Consider the following 24,012-nt stretch of genomic DNA (forward strand, 5'->3'; position numbering starts at 1 on the left):
GCTGTCCTAGGTTAGAAGAACCAATTAAATTCTGTTGTTTCAGCCATAGTGAACTTAAAACAATGGAAATTCCAAAAGCCAAACGTGAAATACATTAACAGCCGTTTTCCCAAAAACTTCGACTCAAAATTTCCAAGCTTCACGGCCCTTTTAACTATATTAAGAAATCAATATAGAATAAAAAGAAGATTGCATTTTCTAGCCATATCTTGAGTTCCCCAGTAATTTTGCCACAGTAAAAGTTAATGAATCGGCTACCAACGTATTGATTTATGTTTTAGTTTTCATATCTTTACAACGACAGAGCAAAAAAAAATGGCAAGTTTTCCCAAATAGAGTCTGGTTAACTTCGGTAAGCTTGAATTTTTGCATAGAGGTTTCTTATGTTTCTTATTTCCAAGCTTCACGGTCCTTTTAACTATATTAAGAAATCAATATAGAATAAAAAGAAGATTGCATTTTCTAGCCATATCTTGAGTTCCCCATTAATTTTGCCACGGTAAAAGTTAATGAATCGGCTACCAGCGTATTGATTTATGTTTTAGTTTTCATATCTTTACAACGACAGAGCAAAAAAATGGCAAGTTTTCCCAAATAGAGTCTGGTTAACTTCAGTAAGCTTGAATTTTTGCATAGAGGTTTCTTATGTTATGTAAACCAACATATCAAAAAGTGTTTTTGCCATTTTTTCCCTCTGTCCTTTAGAACCGTAAGCGTTAAATAATATTTTGTGTATGTTTATCTTTTATGTTTCTTTTCTATGGTGGCTTCACCGTGTGACATTTCGGAAATTAACCGAATTTTCTAGAGACAGAGCAAAGGGTTTGAATCAGTGAAATATTCCTAAGTTTTGTGTAATATTAAGTTGCTGCATATTTGATTTGCTTGTGGTGAACGATGAGCTTTTTAAACATTCTGCCTTTCCCGGCTTTTTGGAAAAAGATATACAGCTGTCGTGCAACTGAAAAATGGCTATGGAGGACCTATGAAATAATCAGAAAATGCATGGGAACGCAGTTAGGGAATATTCATGTAAAACCTTTTCATAGTCATTAACTAACCGCTATTACTTTTTGTGTGTTAGAGTTATCGGTTTTGGGTGTTGTGATGTACACAGTGAATCATTATCAAGTTTGTATTACTGCAAACAAGCCCAATAGGCAATAGAAGGATAAACGTTCATTCTCGTAATTTATCCCTCCTTAAATGTCTACATTTTTTTTGCTTTTCCTGCATTTTCCTCTAGGCTATCAGAGAAAAGGATCAAGAATTTTGTTATGTACACATGTATGAATATATATAGTTTTTATCTTCTTCTATTTCATTTTTTTTGTGTTGGTAATATTATCGTTTACTTTGGGTGCACTAAAATCTACGCATTGTTCAAATCATAAATCAGCTGTCTTAATTCCAAACATTCCACTTATTTATCCCTTTCAATTTTCCCATTCTATTTTATCCCTTATTAGGTGAATTACCTTTTATTAGCTTTCACAAGGCTGTCCACATTGCATTGGTTTATAGTATTTATTGTACTCTTGCGATTTCTTTTCTGCATCTGTTGCCAAAAATTGTTTCGGTTTTTAAGAAATAATGCTCTAAAGGTCTAAATTTGTAATGGTCTATTGTTTTCTATCAGGAACTTCTGTCAGATCGATCATTATTATGCCGATTCTTCAAGTAGCCCCACACTTGAAAATTTTCAAAAGCCAGACCCGATGAAGTGTATTTGGGTCTGTATTTTTCTTTTACATTACCTTTCAAAAGCATGAGAAGCAACAAACACCAGTATATGAAAGCCTAATATCCCTATTTTGACTAATATCGTCTCACAACAAAACCTTCACATAACAAATTTTTTGAAAATGGTTTTAAATAGTTATTCATCTAATTGATTTATTTATTTATATGTGTCTCCCTACTAGTAAGGCCTATTTATTCTCTGTTTTTCGCTTGGCTGATGTCGGAGGTTTTGTTTGTTGTTTGAACAGTAAAGAGTGGGAACGTAATTTCACTTAAATTTTATCTCAAGTGTAACCCCGACATCATATTTATATCAGGTACTTGATAGATTTTGTACTAAAAATGTTCTATGAAATCGCGATTTTATAGTAATTCAAAATCTGCCAGACTTCTCCAACTATTTTCTATACACAAAAAAATACTAGGTTTTTAGAAACTAAAGTTCACGCATTAGAAAATTAGTTTTTAGATTTTTATCAAGGTCTTGCTGCGGCTACCAGTTTATCTTAGTTATATTGATCAACCCCTCTTGTGCCAACATTGGGTTTGTTAAAAAGAAAAACACATCGAAACGATAATAAGTATTTCATTTTGTGTCCATCTATTTATAGCAGGCCTAAGATTTATTGTATTTGCTAATTTATTACTACTGGAAATGTTAGTTTGAATGTCATTTAAATTTATCTTCGATAAACAGTGAAAATTGAGTCGGGAAGAAGTCGTAAATTTTTTTAATACTGGAAGACAAATGTTTTTGTCGTTTATGTCAGAATAAATTAACGCAGTATTTAGCTAGGTAAACTCCAATAAATGGCTAATAATTACCACTAATTATTTTATCACTAAACCATCTTTTTTCTCTTTTTCCATTTGAAAGCTATCTTAGCTATCATCTTTTTAGTGATTTCGTAAGTTAAAACGAATTAATGAAAATATAAAATTTTCGAAATATTGGGTTGCTAATATTGCTGTATGAAACGTCCTATGTAAGCTAGACAGTTTTGATGGAACTTCCGCAAGGCATAAAATTGAGGAGATTCCTTTTAATTTGATTCTCCCAACCGAAGTAGACACAAGCGACATGAGATGTTCCAACAAATTTCCGAAGTTTGTCGAAAAAATAAAATCAACAGCATTCACATCCGGCGAATTTGGCTATCTACAATGAGCGCCGAAATATGGCACCAATTATTTCTGTTGGTTATTTGGGAGAAACACTCCCAAATTCCTTCTAATAATTCCACTGAAATATATTTTAAGACTCATCGGGATAAGACTAAATAGATTGTTCATGAAAATTGAATAATTTCAAGAGCCTGTTAAAAACGTGACAGAGAGTTTTTCCTATTCTTATCTTAACCCGACAGGGCCCTTATTACGTGCACAAAAACAATGTCTTTCAGAAAACCGCGAACAAACCATTGATGTCTAATGGAAAAGGCATTTCATGGAAGAGCCTAAGTGCTATGAAGATTTCGGCCCATGACAACGCGTTTGTGTATAAGTACCGCAGCAAAACGAAAGCCAAACATTTCTCCCATGAAGAAACATACGTATTGGATTAGTGAAATGATGTTGAAATAAAGACTTGGCAATCTAGGAGACAGCGAGGCTTTCATATTGTTTGCTACCGGAGAGGATTACGCTATTTCTGTGTCAAGGTGTTTGCTTTCGTTTGTCATCCGTCGTTTAAGATCGTCTAAGATACTCAAACCGTTGTACTTTAAATGTCGTCTTTAATTGAAACCTTAAGCTAATGTGTGTATACTAAAAGAAGAGCTATACACCATTTTCAAATTGCCATATTGACAAAAAACTTTTTTACGCTGTTATTATATGGAAATATAAGGCGCAATGCTAGAAACTCCAGCAGACTCGAGATGAAATATTATTTGAAACTTGCATGTGAGTGTTTTTTACGTCTTTACGATTTTAAAGAGAATATTTCAAAGGCGCATGAAAACAAAGAGATTCTCAGTTAAATCCAATTAAAACGTCTTATCTTACTAACTCGTCAATTTCTTCGACTTGAAGGCTCAATTCTGCGCTATCTATATGTAACTAGGTTAGCCTAATGCGAAAAACAGAATCACGTGCGTAAAACGAAAAAAGACAGCTACTTTACACTCTGCTCACCGCGCCACTTGCTTGCAAACTCATCCGCATTGAACCGAGATAAGGCCGTCTTAGGATTAGCCGCAACAATATTAGAAGCTCAGTAATTTTTTTATCTGCGGGTTTATTATCATTTTCTAATTTTATTCACTGAAAGCTCAAAGAAAATTCAGTGCTTTGTCTGTGACGCTTCACGGAATTGTTTGCAGCTTCTTGAAAAGCCGACGATGAATGATTTTTTAGCTTCGTAATCGTCTTGCTTTTTCAAGAGGTGCTAAATTTCAAGTTAGTCGTTTCCCCGTATGTCTAACGACTTATTTGCGATCTGAAAGGTGATGACTTTCATTTAGCAGTTCTTTTTCCGAGAATAAATGGTTTTCATTCATCACGTGTGTCAGTCGATTACTTCTTGAACTCTTGTTTGCTGGAAGTACTCGAAATTTAGTTTGCTTGAAATACTTGAAAAACACTGAGTTGACAGTTTTTAGAGCGGCTTTAGCGAAGAAAACGGACACGGACTAGGAAGGGTAGGTAGGTAGGTAGTAGAGCTTACACCTGTACACGCGTGTTAGAATTAGCGCGAAGTAGACGCATGTAAGAAGCGATTAAGTTGAAAAGGAAGGGTTCCTTCTCCACTTCCCTCTCCGCTTGCCTCTAAACTTGCCACCGTTTTTCCCACGCGCGGTTGGCATCATGTCTTCGATTCGCCTCTGTCTTCGCTTACGTCCATTATGAAAGGCCTTTAAAAAGAACACCACGCATCTATCAAACATTTTGTTCTTCAATTCGCCGACCAGAACAACATTGCTCCTGGGGAGGAGTGAGCTCGAGACTTGAATCTACGCGAGTAATGTAACTAGATTCCACGCCATTTGTACTGTATTGTTGATTCGGTGGTTTCCAACAGCAGCAGAACTTTCTCACGGCATTACGGAAATCCGTTTTGTACAGTGAATAAATAAGAGGGTCAAGAAATGAATTCCCCACTAGGGTAAAAAGTGAGATATCTTTAAGCGCCTGTGGAACTTTTTGCACATATCCTATCGCTTCAATAATGTTGATGAAAATAAGTGGGAACCAGCAAATTGCGAATGTCGTTATTAAAACAGCAAATACTTTGGCAGCTTTGACTTCGACGGAGATGTTTAACTGTCGTTTTCTTCTGTGTTTTCCTGCTCCAAGTGAAGACTGTCTGCTAAGGCTTTCCAATCTTAGCTCGGCCATTTTTTGGATTTGATGTCTTGTCTCGCGAAACATTTTACAATAAGCCATGCAAATAATTACAGAAATAGCAGTGATGGAAAAAACCAAAAGTCCTTGGTTGATTTGGTTCGCGAGTTTCTTAATATTTGGAGGCTGTGAGTACCAGAATGCAGGTACGAGTGTTATAACCATAGGGATCGTCCACACCAGAATCAGGATCTTATTCACTGTTCGACGGGTCATTTTCGCGTGATAGCTGAGAGGGTGTACTATGGCCTGGTAACGGTCGTACGTAACTCCACAGAAGTTGAACATATACGCGAACAGAATATACCCAATAACATATGGAACGATTAAACCAATTTCAGGCACGTAACTCATCATGAGAAAACATGGAACGAACACGATAGCAACGAGAACGTCCGATACCGCCAAACTCACCACAAATGTGTTAGTTATTGTACGGAGTTTGCGATAGTGACAGTAGAGCGTACAGACGAGTGAATTCCCCACCACTACGAAGCTTGCCATCAGACTGAGAGGTAGCTCAAAGTGATTAAATGGCGGCGAGCCAGTCGCTGTATTATTTGTCACCGTTAGATTGTGAAACCAATCATTGCTTGTGGAACCGGGGATAGTTGGACTTGCCATGTTCGTGTCCTCAGCCTGGTCCAAGTTTCACCTGTTTTGAGGAAAAAATTATAACTATTTAGGATGGTTGTGCGAAGCCGGGCAAAGCTTGCAGATTTGAGTTTATGGTCAACACGGCTCTTAAATCTATGAAGTAAGACTGCACTACTGTCCTCTTGAAGTGATGACACTGCTTTTATGGCAAGCCAACCCGTTGTAAGAAAAGTCTTATATTTGTAAGTGTATGTTAATTTTGGGGGAGGCCGCTGTTAGCTATGTTACATAGGTGCTGGAGCTAACCAATCAGAGCCCGGCAAGGATCACGCGCGCGCTCAACTCTTAAGTTTTTCGTTTGCTCTTTTTTTCCGAAACAGGTGCGAACGTCTCGACTATTCATGTGAAGTATTCATCTTTCAGTCAGTTCGATCCCCGAAAAAGCTAAAGATGCCAATTTTGGTTGTCATTATATCGGCAGAAATTAGTCCACGCCGCCTTAATTACAAAATACATTCAGTATACAAGCTATCCTAGAATAAACAAGCTTTTTAAAACATATTGAAAGGCTTATAAAGTTTCGTTCGCCTTGTATAAATGTTGTATTTAATATCCCACGCTAATAAGAAAATAAGGATAATAAACGGCGTTTATATATTTCTCTCAAATGAATCTTTATTTCTTCTATTAGATGTCGCAATACAAAAACTGTTTGCCTTTTTGGTTTAATTGATATTTTTTTTCACCTTTCCACTTCAGGTCACACGTTTTCGAGATACGACAAAATACGAAACAGTTTCCGTTCATGTAATTAAAGGAATAAAAGTCATCTCGAAGCAAAATGACAACTTTCGGCTGTCTTTTGATCAGTGAAATAAAGGTAAGACTACGCTGCCCCATTTGAAACTTAAATACCAGTTGCCGCGTTTAACATTGGGAATGTCTCTTGCGGGAATCTTATAGAGAATAAATCAAACGTGAATTATTGTATTCAATCTGTGCGACTATCTAATTACAGTGTCTCTATTATTTTAATTCATATTATGCGATTAGAGAGTGGATTTCGTGATTTTACTTGAATTAAGGAGGATGTAACGCTGTTCAAGTTCAAGCTTTTAACTACTAGCCATTATTTAGATTATTTCCATGGGAAAGCTGTGGTTTTGGCGGGAGAAGGCGCTATGCGCGTCGTAAAAACACAGAATCACTGCGTCCAATTCGTAAACAATTCGGTTTCTATAATCTTAATCTTTTATGTTCCTAGCCCAAAAAACTTTTCTTTTTATTCTCTTAAGATAATTCCCTGGATAATATGTAGATTTCATTGTCACATTACATAAAGATATCACGTATTTTTTTCTTCTTATATTAAATTCGTTTTCGATCAACCAAGAATACACTATTACTGTGTCATCAATTTTGTGTATAATACAAACCCCAACTGGAAAGTGCGCTAGAACAAAATTTCGAAAATCTTAAACCAAAATGTGTAAAACCTCAACCCAAAATTTCTAAAACCTTAAACTGTTTACTACCTGAAATGATAATGGTTATGAAACAAAATGAATTATATATTAATTAGTTATGAGTTATAAGTATTTAACAATGATTTGTTATACTAATAGCAAAGGAAATGCGTCTTGAAGATAATGTTTTGTCGTGTCTAAATACAACATCTTAAGTGTGGGTTTCACATCATTGGGAAAAGGTCGAGCATTTGATATCTGATACGCTAATTTTTTTATTAGAACGTCTAATTTTCAGTTGAGGCTGGACCGTTCTTATTTTTGGAGCATTTTCAGGCTGAATATGTTCTCAGCATGTTTTTAGAATTTGATGAATTCCTGCTTATTTTTTTTTCACTCAGACATTTAATTTACTCGATTTTTCATCTGGAATGTCCCTGTCACATAGAGCTTCTTTTTTAAATAGCAGCTTTAAATTAAACAGCATCATCTTATCAGCTTGTGGCTCAAATGTGACACTTTTTCTATCTTTACTTATTTAAAAATTTATGCGTCATTTAGAACTCAAGCTCCTCCCGCCAATCTGTCGCCTAGTTTTCATTAAATTTTCATTTCAATTTGATTAACAATACAAATTATACTCAACTCTTGATGGTTAGAGGCTTTGGTATCTAAGGTTCCCAAGATGTCTGCGAACACTCGCTGGGATAAAAGCTTTTTAAATCTCATAAGTGTAAAGAAGTATAACATTAAAGGAGAAGTCGTATGATTACCTTTTTAATAGCAAAAAAGAAAAAAATCTCTTGCTGTGAATGGCGACATTAATGCTGAAAAGCATACGAAGATATGCCAGCAAACTTGATTCGTTATATACTACGCTTATTACCGCAAACTAAAAAGTCTTAATTTCTTTAGTGGCATGGTGTGATTGATTCTTATCGTTACCGACAGGTATCAAAATGTTGGTCCCCACTAAAACGAAAATGGGATTAACAGTGTTGGGCGGATAAGCACGTATAACCGGTTACACCTCAGTACCAGATCTAGGGGGGGTTTAGGGGGTTTACCCCCCCCCCCCCCCCCGTTTAGGCTGACAGAAAGCCATGTCATAAAAAAATGCCTGACCCCTCCCCACTTCGTCACTGAGCCAACCCCCCTCCCTAGATCCGAGATTGATTTGAGAAAGGTTATGACATCCACGAAGTACTAGCCTTGTCGAATGATTATCTAAACAAGTAAATACTTTGAGTATCCACATTTTTTAGCTGAGCTAGGCCCATAACTTAGGAGGCTGTGACCCTCCTTCATCCCCCCCCCCCCCATTTTTTTCAGCGCCCCTTTACCATATGGGGTTTTACTGACTCGCAATTACCACAGCACCTGTCAGCCGCCATATTGTCATTCTGGCAAAATACCAAGTATGAGAAAGCATCCATTTCTATCGGCTTCTATTATTTTATTATTATTTCTTTTTATATTTTGTCACCCAATGTTGGTTGAGAACAATAACAAAGGTGGGGCTAACTAATGCTCTTTAAGTCAAATAGACCTCACGGTGGCCACAGATATGGCCCCATTAGTATCATGGCACGTACAAATTGCTAGCTCTCCACGTTTAAAAGGAAGCATAGTGGGGGGGGGGGGGGGGGGGGGGAAACTCATATTATGAGAACCTCGCCTGGCAAAGGGTCTCAAGTCGTTAATGAACAAGAGATTTCCTTTGGAAAATTTAGCCAATGATATAGAAAAGTTCAATTTGATTAGTAGGAAGTGCACTTCGTAAATCAGAAATGCTTTTTTTTCACAGAATAAAACCATCCTAAAAAACAGGAGTTTTTATTTCGTGAGTGGAACGGTAAGAAAAAAAAACACTCCTCAGTTTCCAAGCTGGGACATGGCGGAATCTTTGAGGAGGGGGGGGGGGGGGGGGAGGCCTTACCGACGACTTTGTTGCCGACTCAAGTTAAGACAAGGACTCATGTATTTTCGTCACTCGTGCTCTCCGCTCTCGCACTTGTCCATCTTTCTGTCCGTGATGTGTCGCGTGCCCACTACGTCACAAATCCAGCAGCATCGAGCAAATTAAGATTATGTGTCAATGAAATATGCGATTCTGCGCGTCATAGCCATAACTAATGCTTTACAGATAGAGCGAATGAAAAACCCGAAACCTCCGTATGACAGGCAAAGATAACAACCCTCACTCACTTTTCCCATTATCTCTTAAAAGAAAAGAGCTGTTCAAACAGCCTTAATTGGCGGCGATACACAGCACTTGCAGATGGCTCCCTCGTGCTTTTTTCTATCTAATTTTTTTAAATACTCAATTAGTAGGGAAGACAGTATCTTGTAGATGTCATGCTTCATAGGATTTCCTGTCACAGTTGGTTTGTTCTTATCTTTTTCTCTTTCCTTTCTTTTTATGATGACAAGCAGAGTCTCAGAGAAGATAACATTTGGGTATTAATATGCCTTTGGCAAAAGCTTTGTTATTTTTTTCCCATTTGTTCTCCCGTTTCAATAATACTATTTTATAGTTGTCTATTACATTCACCTTTCACCCTTTTTTATATTTTAATTTGTTTTGCTTTAGGCAACCATTTTCTCGGATCCAAAAAAAAGTATTACATGTTCCCCACTGTTTCATTTTGTCTATTTTTTTAAAAATTTCTCCTCACCAGGGTTTTTTTTATTTCCAAATGGAATTCTCTATTACATGCCCCCCACTGTGTATTAGGTTCCCTCTAATTATGAGATTAAGAAAGGCTTTTTCACCTTATCTAAAAATGTATGGCTTACAATTCATACCCATTCTGTAATGAAGAAAGTTAAATGTAACGAAAAATGGCTACCGATTGATAGCCATTTTGTGAACAATAGTTTACTGGTTTACTGTGATCATTTTACTTAAAATGAAAAATAACGTTCATTGATGACCATACAACAACCTACTAGTCATTTCCTTATATTTTTTAATTATTGAGGGGGTAGGGGGGCACGGTATGGCCACGGAAAAAGCTGAACGCTTCACAGGGTGGGCAACGGTAAACGATCACATACACGTTCACGCTAAACTATACTTACGCTGGATGACCACACCTTGAGGTCTAGGCATAGATCGAGTTATCGCGATCACGGAGTTTTTCACGGTGAACGAACCACGTACACGCTAAACTATCACGATACACGATTCACATTTTATCATAGTAAACGGGCGGTAAACGTTGATAGGATTACGCTGGATGACCACATATCAAATAAATTCCCCACGGATAGTGTCCTTCGTATTGTCTTATATGGGCATAGATGCCCATATTTAGAAGAGCTAAAGTTTTCCCGCTCCAAGATCTCCAAAAAACATGGTGAAAAATACTGATTCCTGTCAATTTGAGACTCGCGGCAAAAATTATTAAGCAAAACTTGCTCGCTTGGCCAAATCTTTATCTTACTAATCTTATAACCTCCTTAGACCCAGGCCTCCAAGAGATTCACCGAGCGGGTTTTAAGGTCACCCAAATATTGATATGACCTTGAGGTCTAGGCATCGATCGCGCTATCGCGATCACGGAGTTTTTCACGGTAAACGATCACATACATGTTCATCTTAAACTAAATCACGATTCACAGTTCACCACAGAAAACGGTGTTAAACGTTGACTATATGATCACGCTATACAAGACCGCACCTTGAGGTATAGGCATACATCACGTTATCGCGATCATGTAGTTTTTCGCGATCACGGAGTTTTTTTTCGCGGTAAACGATCACGACACGCGATTAGGCTTCGCGACGCGCTTGGCTATCTAAATTGATGGAGCAGCGGAAATTGTCATGTATGAGTGCACCAATTAGCCCACACTTTCAAAATACAATCTGCAACAGTTCAAATTCAAACTTAAATTATGATATAATCTCATTGAGATGCGACCAAGAAGAGTTTTAGTCTTTATTTCTATTCTCTCCGTAATTTATTCACTGAGTTTTATGACTTTGTTTAATGGTTCCAGTCGTGTTTTCACAATTTTATTGTTTTTATTGTATAAGTTTGTTCTTAATCAAAGATTTTTAAAGGCACAATGAATACAAATGAGCAATCACCATTCATTTTCAATAGAAAACTGCGTTGTTTACAAAAAGCGGTATGATCAACCATTTCTCATGACCCTTTTCTGTCTTACTAATATCCTTGAATGTTAATATTTTGATAGAAATAAAGGCGACTTACCTTGGAGTTGGGTCACTTGAAACTCTTTGTTATGCTTGATTATATACTGTTCATCTAATTGATAGATACTGAAGACAATAAAGGAAACTTTCTTTTCCTTTTGCTAAAAAATGGTCAGCAAGCGCTAAATTTTGATTGCATCTTTAGAATAAATCACCTATCAAGCGAACAGTCTCAAGTGAGCAACCACTTCATCAAGTCCCAAAATATTAACCTGTTTGCTCAAGTACTACTGTATTTGGGCTACCTCTATCAAGCAGTCATTTGATTTGACGAGGCCAACCTCTACGAAACCGCCAAGATCTCGAGAAAGCACACTAATCTATCAAGTGTACACAGCGCAACTGTTTCTATTGGAAGCGCATCATACTCATGAAGATCAGGGATAAAAGAAGTTAGGACACTCACTCGTTCAATTCAGCACGTGATTACGGATCAAATGCCTTCATTCTGATTGGCTGTTACAGCGCGCTTAACATGTTACTATGGCAACGATCAAAATTGCACCAATCATAGGGATTTCTACTCTATCCAATGCTCTCGTTGCGCGCGTGACACCAACCATTCAATTAAAAAATTGCAGCTTAAAAAATTAGATGCTTTGTGGAAGATCCGGACGTCTCAGCTGAATTAACTGCGTCTTTTAAAAATCGCAACCATGCGTCTATTTTAGGCTCCCGAAAAATATCGAGTCAAAAAAGAATTCTTTTCTATCGGCTAATTCCTGAGATGCATTCAATCAAATATCTTTAATGAGTTTTTAGACTTCAGCCGTGGGTATTTTGAAGTTTTATTTCCTTTTTTTTTTCAATTGTAAATAATAACAATATTGATTAACTTTTTTAAGTACTCTGGTAAACAGAGAAAGGTAGAACCGGGTGATGGTATAGTTATCAATCGAGCAATAATATTATCAGGCCCGTACCCAGGATTATTCTTGGGTGTGTGTGTGTGTGTGGGGGGGGGGGGGGATCCGATAATGTGAACCTAATTTTTCTGGGGGGAGTGAGTTTTCTGATAAAATTCTGGCCACCGCCGAGAAGTAATAGTGATTTTTTTTTTCTGCCTTTTTATTATCTCCACGGGACGTTTATTGTCGGATTTAGCTACAAAAAAGTCTGACTTATGGAGTGACGACATACCGGAGTGACCTAGCTTATGCTTTATAGTTTTTTCTACAAATACCACGTCTATTGAGAACCGGAAGTGGACTTTCGGCCTTTGTGGTGAGGTTGGGGGGGGGGGGGGGGGGGGGTCCTTCATTCCCCTAAGTACGGGCCTGAATATTATGAGTTCGACTTTTTTCCTTGAAAACATGAAACAGGAATGGTGCGCTGAGGAGTGGAAACTGGGATGCGCCTTGCTTTCAGGGCGGGAAACGGGATTTTGGCCTCACCAACAAAATAGGGTATTTAAAAAATACTTTAAGAGGAAATGCATTTTTCTATAGCAACAACGTCGCATGATCACGTCCCTGAAATGTTTTCTTTTTTTCATATGCAAAGCCGTATGCATTTTGGGAGGTATATTATTAAGCACAATCCGACACAGTCCGGCTGAACATCGCCAGGTCTGGCTGCTGCCGCGGAGGAGGATTCGCCGACATCTATAGACGTCAGATTCGTCCGATACTGGCGATCAAATCCGCTAAGGATCGGCGATTTAATTTGCTCATACGAGCGTACAAAATCGCCTAAAGTGTGTCGAAGGCTTTACTGACCCCTAAAAACCAGCCCCAGTCATTTAGATAGAAATCGTTAAGCTTGGTTCTCACTTATGGATGCAAACGCAAACGTAACACAAGTGTGAATCGGCCAGACACATGTGCCAGCTGATCCGTCCCCTCTTTAACCCTTCCCTTAATGCTTTGCGACGTCTCCGAAAACCATGTGAGACGACTAGGGACGAGTCAGATGCGCGAGCACATGAAATACCCAAGTAGTGCAAGAAAATGGTGCATAAAAAGTGGCGGATCGCTCAAATTTATGGAACATTTATGAAATTTGGCACAGTGATAGAGGAACTCACACTGAGCAATTCTGGATATGGACCCACCCCAAAAAAATTCATACTTACAGTTTTAAAGAGGTGGAATTAATTTCCCTTAAACCTGAATAAAACCAATACTTTTCATGTTACGGTCACAAAACTTAACCCAGTGATGGATATTAACATGAACTACAGTTTAACGAAAAATAAACCACGCCCACTTGATACTTACAGTTTTAGGGGTGGAACAAGTTATTTCCTTTAATCAGCTTTAAACCCATTACCATTTATTTTACAACTTTCAAACTCCACATAATTGTTATACTCTTTACAAAACTTCATTCGAGATATGTACTCACGCCCAGATGTGAGTACTTACAGTTATACTAGAGATGAGAGGCAAATTGCTTATATAAAGTGCCTTTTCAATACAAACTGAGATCTAAGATTTCATATACTAACTCATAATGGTATATTGCAAGATATTCCTAACTACGCCCCTATGGTATTTACAGTTATAATAGAGATGACGGAAATGGAGGTATATTGTCGCTTTCAATACGCATTTCAAGCTAAAAATCAATATACTCGCCGATATTGGTATATTGCAGGATATAGTTAAATGTATAACCATGCCCTTATAATACTTACATGAGTTTATAGAAAGAACCTTCTACCAGTGACGTGACAATTGTACATACTAACACAGTTCACAAATGTTTGGTCTATCAAAACTCGAAAAACGTGTAGGGCATCGCCCATATGACATTAACAGTTCTAGATAAGATGAAACAAATTAAACCGTTTTTTTTTTTAAAGCTGGGAAGCTGAAATTAATAGAGACTGTTTAATTTAAGACAATCATTAAGTTCACCGCGACACCAATAATAAACGAAAAATAGGCAATATACTGAAGAATACTTTACTGGGGTGGGGTTGAACAACCCACATGCTCAACATCCCCGTGTCCACCGGAGAAGCACTGTTGATATATATATATATATAACGTTTCAGTGAGCATTCCGAGCCCCAATCGGTTGGAAGGGCATAACAGGCTGCACCAAGAGAGAATGCGCACGGCAATAGCCAGCCTGGTATGCCGCTCTCTTGCAGTGCTGTAGAAGGGCGGCGGATGTAGGTGGGTTTTCCTCCCGCGGGATAAGCGGGATCTCCTCGCAACCATCTCCTTCCGGGCGTCGTTCACCGAGGAGAGCTGGCTCATCTTGGAGTAGAGGAGGACAACAAAGCGTTCAAGGGTGCCGATGCTTGCCAGAACTGTTTTCTTGTTCGGAATGTCCGATAAGGCACTCAAAGCCGATGAGGCCTCTGGGGACGCCTCATGGAACAAGTCAAATAAAAAAATAATCGATGATGCACGTTCCTACTCAATAGTCTTGAAACAAATACGTCCTAGGCCCTAGAGCTTCATAATAGCTAGTACTTTGCAAAAATACTAAAAAGTGATATTAACAGGTTTGATATTGCATAACGTACAAAAAAAAAGACGTTTTTGATTTCGAAAAAGGTCTGTGTCTTTTAAACAACTAGCACATACAGCATGAATGCTTGGTATTTCAACTTTTTACAATGAAGTTATGCCTTTTTTCTGCATTTGATTTGTACTGGGAGTGGCTCTTCCTACCGTTTTGACTGGCAGGTTGATAGTGCTCCATTTTAAATATGCAGTGCTCCGATTACTCTCTCAACACCTCCCTCGCCATTTCTTCAACGTCGCAATTATTCACTTGCACCCGGAGAAGTCCAATTCACAGCTAATGATAACAATTATCTCATTTCTGATAGCACTGTAAGTACACTTGTCAACTCGTGGTATTATATACGCAACAAGATCACTCCTGTCGACAACAATTCTGTGTTTTTATTGATCATTATTAGCGTGCTATATGTATAGTATATATTACGCTTATGCTGTCTATATGGGCGTGGTTATACGCTCGACTATATCCTGCAATATACCAATATAATTAAATATGTGGATTTGTAGCTCATAGCTCGTATTGAAAGGCAATATGCGATTACCTTCTTCGTGCCATCTTAGTATAATTGTAAGTACAATAGGGGCGTGGCTATACGGTTGGGAATATCTTGCAATATACCATTATAAGTTAGTATATGAATTCTTAGCTTTCAGTTTGTATTGAAAGGCACTCTAAGCAATATGCCTCGTTTGTATCATCTCTAGTATAACTGTAAGTACTCGCATCTGGGCGTGGGTCTATATCTCGAATGAAGTTTTGTAAAGAGTACTACAATTATGTGGAGTTTGAAAGTTGTACAATAAGTAGTATTGGTTTTAATGCTGATTAGAGGGAAAAAATATTCCACCCCTAAAACTGTAAGTATCAAGGAGGCGTGGTTTATTTTTTCGTTAAACTGTAGTTTATGTTAATATCCATCACTGGGTTAAGTTTTGTGACCGTAACATGAAAAGTATTGGTTTTATTCAGGTTTTTAGGGTAATTAATTCCGCCTCTATAAAACTGTAAGTATACATTTTTGGGGTTGGGTCCATATCCAGAATTGCTCAGTGCGAGATTCTCTATCACTGTGCCAAATTTAAAAAATGTTCCACAAATTTGAACGATGCTGCACCATTTTCTTCCACTAAAGCAGTTGTTTTCTCTTGCGCTAGCTTAGCCAAAGAGAATAGATTGTTTCTCGGGTTGTGTTTGCGTCCTAGTGGGAAATACTCTTTCAATCTTCTCCATATCAAGCTGTTTCAATCTTCAATGTTTTACATATTTGAAATAATTAAAAGAAACTGTGCCGAGAATAAATAAGGTCGAAGCCAGAGAACTTTGCAAATCTTCAAAAATGAATTTCGTACTCAAATGTCGGACCAGCCTCCTAATAATTAGTCAATAAATTGCCAGGGCTAGCATGCAACCTTCTTTAATATTCCATCTGCATCTGTCGATTACCCACCTGTTTTGATACCACACAGTCCTATAGTTTACTTATCCTGTAGTTTATATGTGCCCCACGGGCAGACGGGACGCATAACTGATTATCACAGGATTTCATTACAGCGATACTAGATCAATACGTCCTTTCATCTATGTGGGTTATGAAGTGTTGCATATTAAAAAAAGATCAGCTTTGAAAACGCTTTGTTACACATTTTGTCATGATTTCTCACATTTTCTTAGAACATCAGTAAAAGTGACAATTAAACTAATCACCATTTACAAGATGAGTTAATTAGTCAAGCTATTTTGCATGTGCGGTATGACTCTTTCTACTGATCGTCATGGGAATGCAGCTATGAGTAATTATTGGCGCTGTGTGTTCCAAAACAAGCAAATAACTAATTTAATAGTTTGTCAAAAGTGACAAACATTCTTTAAGTTTGAGCATTGCTGATTGGGCAATTTAGATACTCTATTGTTTTTTTTTCCCGAATTGGGGTTGATAATATTCTTTTATTGATTCAATAAAAGGGGGACTTTCTGTGGCAGGTCACATTGGTCCCAACGGGTGCCTCTACCTTTCAGTAAACAAGTCCGCACAGAGTGAGGAAGTATTGTGAAAGCTAAGACTCGAAAATGAGGAGTGAAAAATTTCTGATCGCTCTCCTTTTGTGTGTCGCAAGATTTGCAAAAAGTAAGCTTTAGATTTTTAGATTTGTTAGATTGTTAGATTTAATTGGTTTTAAAAAGGTATGGTTTGACTTTTCATGATAAACTTCTTCCAAATACGTTGCAAGAAAGTGAGTGACTGTCGCAGATAACTATATTACATAACGAAAAAAAAAACTTTTGGCTTTTATGAAAAGTCAAATACCCCGTAAACATACAAGTTTTTTTAAATACAAACAAACGAATTTCGGCAGAACCTTTGTAGTACAGTTCGATAAACAGTTCCGTAGCAGTCCTAGTACCGTATCACTCAGCATTTGTTTTTATATTTTTGTCTCGAATATTGTAGACAATCCAAAACTACCTTAATGATGCAAAACTATTAAACTTCCCTGAGATATAAATCCAGCTTATTTCATCCAATGGTTTGTTCAGAAAGTATTATTACTTCGAAGCGATTTTCATAATTGTTGCTAAAATGAGCGGCGTTTACTGCACAGTGAACTGACCCGCGTCACGAAAGTCAGATGAAAACAATACCTCCTTTAACAAAAATGTCCTCATTTTTATACGAATGCTTTATGACTTGATGCGATTTTTCGAATTTACATTGCTTTTAGTTTTTCGGGCTTCCCGAAGGACGTGGGAATAGTTCCGTGCGCTCATAGTGTGTTTTTGGTTTGACTGCAGATAAAAGCCGCGAAAAGGATTGATTTGATTATCACGTTCTCGATTAATCATTTAAATCCCAGTAATGTTAATTCTAAACGGTTAATTTTTATTATGTGGGCCTTTTATTTCAGTCATTCGGCTGAATAAAGAACTTCATTTTAAAGACAACCTCCTTGAAATTGTTAGCGCTCGATAAAATATTATTATTAAAATAATTACTGGAACTGTGGTTGATATATCAATATGCTAGGATGATTAAATAAAACGGCCAAGATTAACCATAGTTAAATCATTAGCTGGCTTACTTACAAAGGGATATGGGATTTTTATTGCAGTCTTAAAAGAACGACAACAACTCACCCAATTCTAGGCTCACCTTATCCTCTACATTTTTGCATTTTGTCTATTTTGCCGTTTCAATATTTTTGTGTGTTGTGGCATTTATTTTTGAAAAATTTTATCAGAACGTTTTGTTTCTTGCAATATGGATTTGTTAGCGACACGCGAGCAAATGCACATTGACAATTGTGGTTTGTTAACCTGCTGTATTGCGAAGTTAAAATCATTTTTATACATTAATTTTAAGCAAAAAGAAAGGGATGTCAGATGTTATTCAGTCAATATGTTTTTTATTGATTCTCAAATGAAAAAAACTCGTACCAGACGACGGAAATTTTTGAGTGATACGGAACTATACCCGCTGCTACGGAACTACTCCCACTAAGTGCAAACAGAAAATACCATATAAATCAATAAAATGTGAAAATGTGTAGTCTTTTCTGTGCATATTATATGCATAAGTAAATTTGTAGTCGTCTTAGAAAAAAAATCATGAGCATTGGGCCCTCCGCAAAAAAGATAGAGCAATTTTAATATGAAGTGATACGGCACTGGTCATCGTACTGTAACGAACAATACATCGAATCCGCATCCATTTTTCTATTGTACTACAATACGACGGTACTATGGTAGGAATTTGATGGGATATGTATTTTTTTCCTTCTTTACTAAGGTACGGTTGGGGTTAGATGGAAATTATATATGGCGGGATTGTTCAGTAAAATAAAACCCCGTATTGGATGTAGTATTAGATCAGGCAGCATCTCTTGTTGCAGAGAGTTTGACTATTGACGCTCTACTACGACACTACGCTACTACGGCCGTAGTAGAAAAAAACTTTGGTAATTATGTCGTGCCCCTTAGACCATACAAATGGAAGTCGCACCGACATAAGGACTTGTTCCTTTTTATTTCAGCTGTAGTTGGTGGTTGTAAAATGTTACCGCTTGACGATCGTCAAACTGGAAAATGGCTGAAGAATCATCCAGAATCAAACTTTACCGGGATAACAGAAGACAACTGCAGTGTCAAGTGCTTCCTGAGTGACACATGCCAATCATTCAACTATAATCGCTCGTCAGAAACCTGTCAGACGAGTACGTCCACTCGCCATCAGCACCCTGAGGATTGTGTCGATAAATCCGAGGACGTAATATACGTTGGAACGAAGGTACATAGTAAATAAAAAACATGGAAGCCGAAGCCCAGGTGGCGCAGTTGTCATAGCGTCGCTCTGTAGTGCCTGTGCCTCTCACCACAGGTTTCCCGGTCGCTCTGTAGTGCCTGTGCCTCTCACCACAGGTTTCCCGGTCGCTCTGTAGTGCCTGTGCCTTTCACCACAGGTTTCCCGGTCGCTCTGTAGTGCCTGTGCCTCTCACCACAGGTTTCCCGGTCGCTCTGTAGTGCCTGTGCCTCTCACCACAGGTTTCCCGGTCGCTCTGTAGTGCCATTGCCTCTCACCACAGGTTTCCCGGCCGCTCTGTAATGCCTGTGCCTCTCACCACTGGGGTCTGGGTTCAATTTCCGGTTCCGACGTGAGTTGAGTTATTTGGTCTCGCCTTTACTCCGAGGGTCTTTCTCCGGGTTCTCCGGTTTTTCATCCACAAACCAAGAACAATTTTGATCTTAGCTGTGATCCGTGGTGAGACATGAGTTGTATGACGGCTGCCTGAGGCGCCTTCCCATGCCTTCAACTCGACCACTTCTGAATCTGCGCTCTCGTAATTCAGCATCTAGCTGAGAGTGATTAGCTACTCCAATTTCTGTATACTTTAAATTACCTCTTCTGGAATCATACGACTTTGCGGAACTCTCTTATTTTATTTTTAATAACGAAGTATCTTGCCTCCTACACAGGTTTTTCTATACTTTAGAAAACCGGGATGAATCGGAATAGCTCCGCGGGCTTTCTGTGGTTAGTAAAATTCTTTCTGGGGGAGGGACAAGGAGAGATTGTTCTCAGTTCTTCGTGCGGCGGGCATCGCCACAGGCCTCCCGAGCGGTGCTATTCTTGTGCTTTCTGATCAAAGACGATGCCTGCGTTTTATTTAGCCTACCTGTAGGCTCTGATAGTTTTTCCGGCACGAAAACTCCGAAAACACGGAGTTCGCGTAACGCGGCCGCCATCTTGGATAATGCGCTCCGTAGGGGAGGGGGAGGAAAAATACGCGAAGCACCCAAGATGACGGCCGGGTTATGCGAACTCCGTGTTTTCGGGGTTTTCGTGCCGGAAAAATAATCAAAGCCTACAGGTAGGCTACGTTTTACCGTCAATAGTTCAGTGTGCGAGTCTACGGTTTGTATTAAAGGATATATTAGGGATAATAAAAAAATTCACGTAAACTTGCAGAAATCCGTGTTTTCTGCGGTTTTAAGGCCGCCACCTTGAAAAACCGGCCCAGGCTGCAACGTTTTAGCACAGGTTTCCCACGCGCTTGTCCCAAGCTCTTTTAGACCATTTGCTAAAACCACATCCATTTATTGATATTTAGTCTACATATGCCGTTTTTTAGAATGAATATATATTGTTTATGTCTCTAGAATGCATGTGTGCCGGGAGCGTGTCCCAGTGGAAAGGTGTGCAGGGCAGATTTCGTGAATGGGGGATTTTCCTGCGAGTGCCCGGCTGGCTCAGCACCATGTGGTATGAAAGAAACGATCTTTACGATATCATACTACATACCTTTTCCAGACAGGCTAACTCGCTTCAGCTCTAGTAACAGATTTTAGGGAAGGTGTGTGGGATGGGTGGATGGCGTTACCCTCCTTTTAGAGTGATTTTTTTAGGTAGCTAAGATCCACAAATTTACGCCGCCCTATGTTTTATGTATTTCTAATAATATAAAGTTACCTACCTCCATGCAACGACAGCAACTTCATCTCCATCTACGACAGCGGCATCCGAGTCATTAACAACAACTTTATCCCTTTCTACAACAGCGGCATCCGAGTCAACAACAACAACTTTATCCCCTGCTACGACAGCGGCATCCGAGTCAACAACAACAACTTTATCCCCTTCTACGACAGCGGCATCCGAGTCAACAACAACAACTTTATCCCCTGCTACGACAGCGGCATCCGAGTCAACAACAACAACTTCATCCCCTTCTACAACAGCGGCATCCGAGTCAACAACAACAACTTCATCCCCTTCTACAACAGCGGTATCCGAGTCAACAACAACAACTTCATCCCCTTCTACGACAGCGGTATCCGAGTCAACAACAACAACAACAACACCTTCATCTCCATCAATGACGACTAAATCCGAGTCAACAACAGGAACTTCATCTCAATCTACGACAGCGGTAACAACAACAGAAGCAATTCCTACGACACCAGGTAACTCATCAAATCAAATGTCTTTTCGGGTGCCTTGCTGGGGAAGATATAGAACTGCTGATGATTCTCGTCTTCTGATTTCTGCGTTGCTCTGTCAAACTCGAAAACAAAATGGCGGTCTCTTTTATCAAATGACAGCCTTTGCAGCCACTCCTATTAGGGCTATGATGTTACTCTTTCATCTTACATCCGGTCCAGACTCGTAGCCAGTCGCTTATTTATAAAAGAACAGAAAGAGAAGAGAGCTTGAGAGGAAAAAAGAGGGCGCGCAAGGATGTCTGGGAAGGAAGATGAGGTCGCGCGCCCTCATATTAATTAGCGACTGGGTACGAGTCTGCATCCAGTCTCGTTACACCGAAGTCCTAACATTCACGTATTCGAAAAATTAAAGCTTGTACCCATGCTTTATGATCCATGTGTATTAGTATAGATAGATTATTTTTTTATTACCCGCTTACACAAAGTTGTACTTTAATATTATGGTTTGCATTTAGGCCGCCGTACCCAGGAATTTTAGAACGGGTGGGGAGGGTGGGACTTTGTTTTGTAGTGTTATTCAGTTTTATTTTATCCATAGAGCTGGCGTTCTAGTCGAGTGGGGTGGATCTTTTGAGCCCTCCCCCCTCCCCTCCCCCTTCAGTCTCGGGCCTGCATTATGTCTGAGGCAAACTATTATATGTGCCATTTTAATTTTGTTAATTCTTATCAAGATTATTATTTTATTCTGTGCAGACTGTGCATCATCGACAGCAGTTGGACTGCAAGACAGGAGTATCATCCCGGACAATAGCTTTTCCGCATCATCGCAGTATTATTCTTTTTCTTGGCCATTTGTTTACCCTGCCAAAGACGCGCGTCTGCATGGAGACAACTATTGGGCTCCTGGCACCCTATCTAATTCGTACATACAGGTCCATTTGATCTTTCAGTACACAATTTGTGCCGTGGCAACGCAAGGAGGCGCTTCGAATAGAAGGGTTACACATTATAAACTATCATTATCAGCCACTGGGTCCACCTGGAACATCTACCAAGAAAACGGCGCCGATAAGGTAAGCGTTAGAGAGACGGAATGATAGAATGAATGAAGGCGGAACTGAGTAGGCCTAGATATTTTGTCTATAACCTGCTGTACCTCTTATTATAATTTGAGGGGTTTAAAGAATGTCGAAAATACAACGGTTCTTTTGAAAGAAAAATAACCATCAGAACAACAAAATAAACATCCACGATGAAAGTCTGATAGTTTATTAACGATCTTTGATTGAACGTTTCTCAGTTACTTGCTTGAATGAGCCGATAAAAATGAATCTTTGATCGACTCGGTATTGTGCGGGAGCGTAAAATGGCTGCGTGGTTGGCCTTCCTTGACGCCCCCGTCCTTCCCTCTTCACATTATCATAATTTGTCTTTTTCACTTACTGGACACAGGTGTTTAACGGAAATAACGACACGAGCACGGTGGTGAAAAATGAATTGACAAACAAACCGTCTGCACGGTATATCAAGTTTCTTCCGACCTCATGGAATGATCGCCCTGCCCTCCGGCTTGAAGTATACGGAACTCTCCAGTGATTTATACGTTGCCGATCGCCAATAGACACTCGTCCGCAGACACTCAGCAAAAGACACTCGTCAGTGAAAACTCGTCAATAGACACTAGTCAGTAGACATTCGTCAGTAGACACCTTGAACAGTAGACACTTGTCAGTACACATTTGTTAGACACTAGCCAGTAGACATTCATCAGTAGACACTCGTAAGTAGACACTTTTCAGTACACATTTGTTAGACACTAGTCAGTAGACATTCATCAGTAGACACTCGTCAGTAGACACTTTTCAGTACACATTTGTTAGACACTAGTCAGTAGACACTTGTCAGTACACATTTGTTAGACACTAGTCAGTAGACACTCGTCAGTACACATTTGTTAGACACTAGTCAGTAGACACTTGTCAGTAGACACTCGTCAGTAGACATTCGTCAGTAGACACTCGTCAGTAGACACTTGTCAGTAGACACTTGTCAGTACACATTTGTTAGACACTAGTCAGTAGACATTCGTCAGTAGACACTCGTCAGTAGACACTTGTCAGTACACATTTGTTAGACACTCGTCAGTAGACATTCGTCAGTAGACACTCGTCAGTAGACATTCGTCAGTAGACACTTGTCAGTAGACACTTGTCAGTAGACACTCGTCAGTACACATTTGTTAGACACTAGTCAGTAGACATTCGTCAGTAGACACTCGTCAGTAGACACTTGTCAGTACACATTTGTTAGACACTAGTCAGTAGACATTCGTCAGTAGACACTTGTCAGTAGACACTTGTCAGTAGACACTCGTCAGTACACATTTGTTAGACACTAGTCAGTAGACATTCGTCAGTAGACACTCGTCAGTAGACACTTGTCAGTACACATTTGTTAGACACTAGTCAGTAGACATTCGTCAGTAGACACTTGTCAGTAGACACTTGTCAGTAGACACTTGTCAGTACACATTTGTTAGACACTAGTCAGTAGACACTCGTCAGTAGACACTCGTCAGTAGACATTCGTCAGTAGACATTCGTCAGTAGACACTTGTCAGTAGACACTTGTCAGTAGACACTTGTCAGTACACATTTGTTAGACACTAGTCAGTAGACATTCGTCAGTAGACACTCGTCAGTAGACACTTGT

The 24,012-nt window shown here is 39.0% G+C and overlaps 2 protein-coding genes across 5 annotated transcripts; one reads left to right on the forward strand and one right to left on the reverse strand.

The window, feature by feature from the left end:
• Positions 1-759: 759 nt before the first annotated feature.
• LOC5518471 (D(2) dopamine receptor A) lies at positions 760-11,784 on the reverse strand. 4 transcript variants are annotated; one of them, XM_032363169.2, is made up of 3 exons: positions 11,625-11,784; positions 11,378-11,445; positions 760-5,743 (listed from the first exon to the last, which is right to left on the reverse strand). In XM_032363169.2, exon 3 carries the CDS (start codon positions 5,710-5,712, stop codon positions 4,624-4,626), a length of 1,089 nt encoding a protein of 362 aa, XP_032219060.2. In that variant the 5' UTR covers positions 5,713-5,743; positions 11,378-11,445; positions 11,625-11,784; the 3' UTR covers positions 760-4,623. The 4 variants fall into 4 exon arrangements, with proteins under 4 accessions (XP_032219060.2, XP_048590452.1, XP_032219062.2 ...); XM_048734495.1 differs by having other exon boundaries at positions 11,378-11,784; XM_032363171.2 differs by lacking the exons at positions 11,378-11,445; positions 11,625-11,784 and adding an exon at positions 10,236-10,628.
• Positions 11,785-16,739: 4,955 nt separating this feature from the next.
• Positions 16,740-22,896, forward strand: LOC5518469 (mucin-21). Its single transcript, XM_048734560.1, has 6 exons — positions 16,740-16,990; positions 18,894-19,147; positions 20,518-20,620; positions 20,872-21,321; positions 22,054-22,373; positions 22,753-22,896. The coding sequence occupies exons 1-6, from the start codon at positions 16,933-16,935 to the stop codon at positions 22,894-22,896; spliced, it is 1,329 nt and encodes a 442-aa protein (XP_048590517.1). The 5' UTR covers positions 16,740-16,932.
• Positions 22,897-24,012: the final 1,116 nt, after the last annotated feature.

This window comes from Nematostella vectensis, chromosome 11 (assembly GCF_932526225.1).
Source record: "Nematostella vectensis chromosome 11, jaNemVect1.1, whole genome shotgun sequence".
Taxonomy (NCBI): Eukaryota; Metazoa; Cnidaria; class Anthozoa; order Actiniaria; family Edwardsiidae; genus Nematostella; species Nematostella vectensis.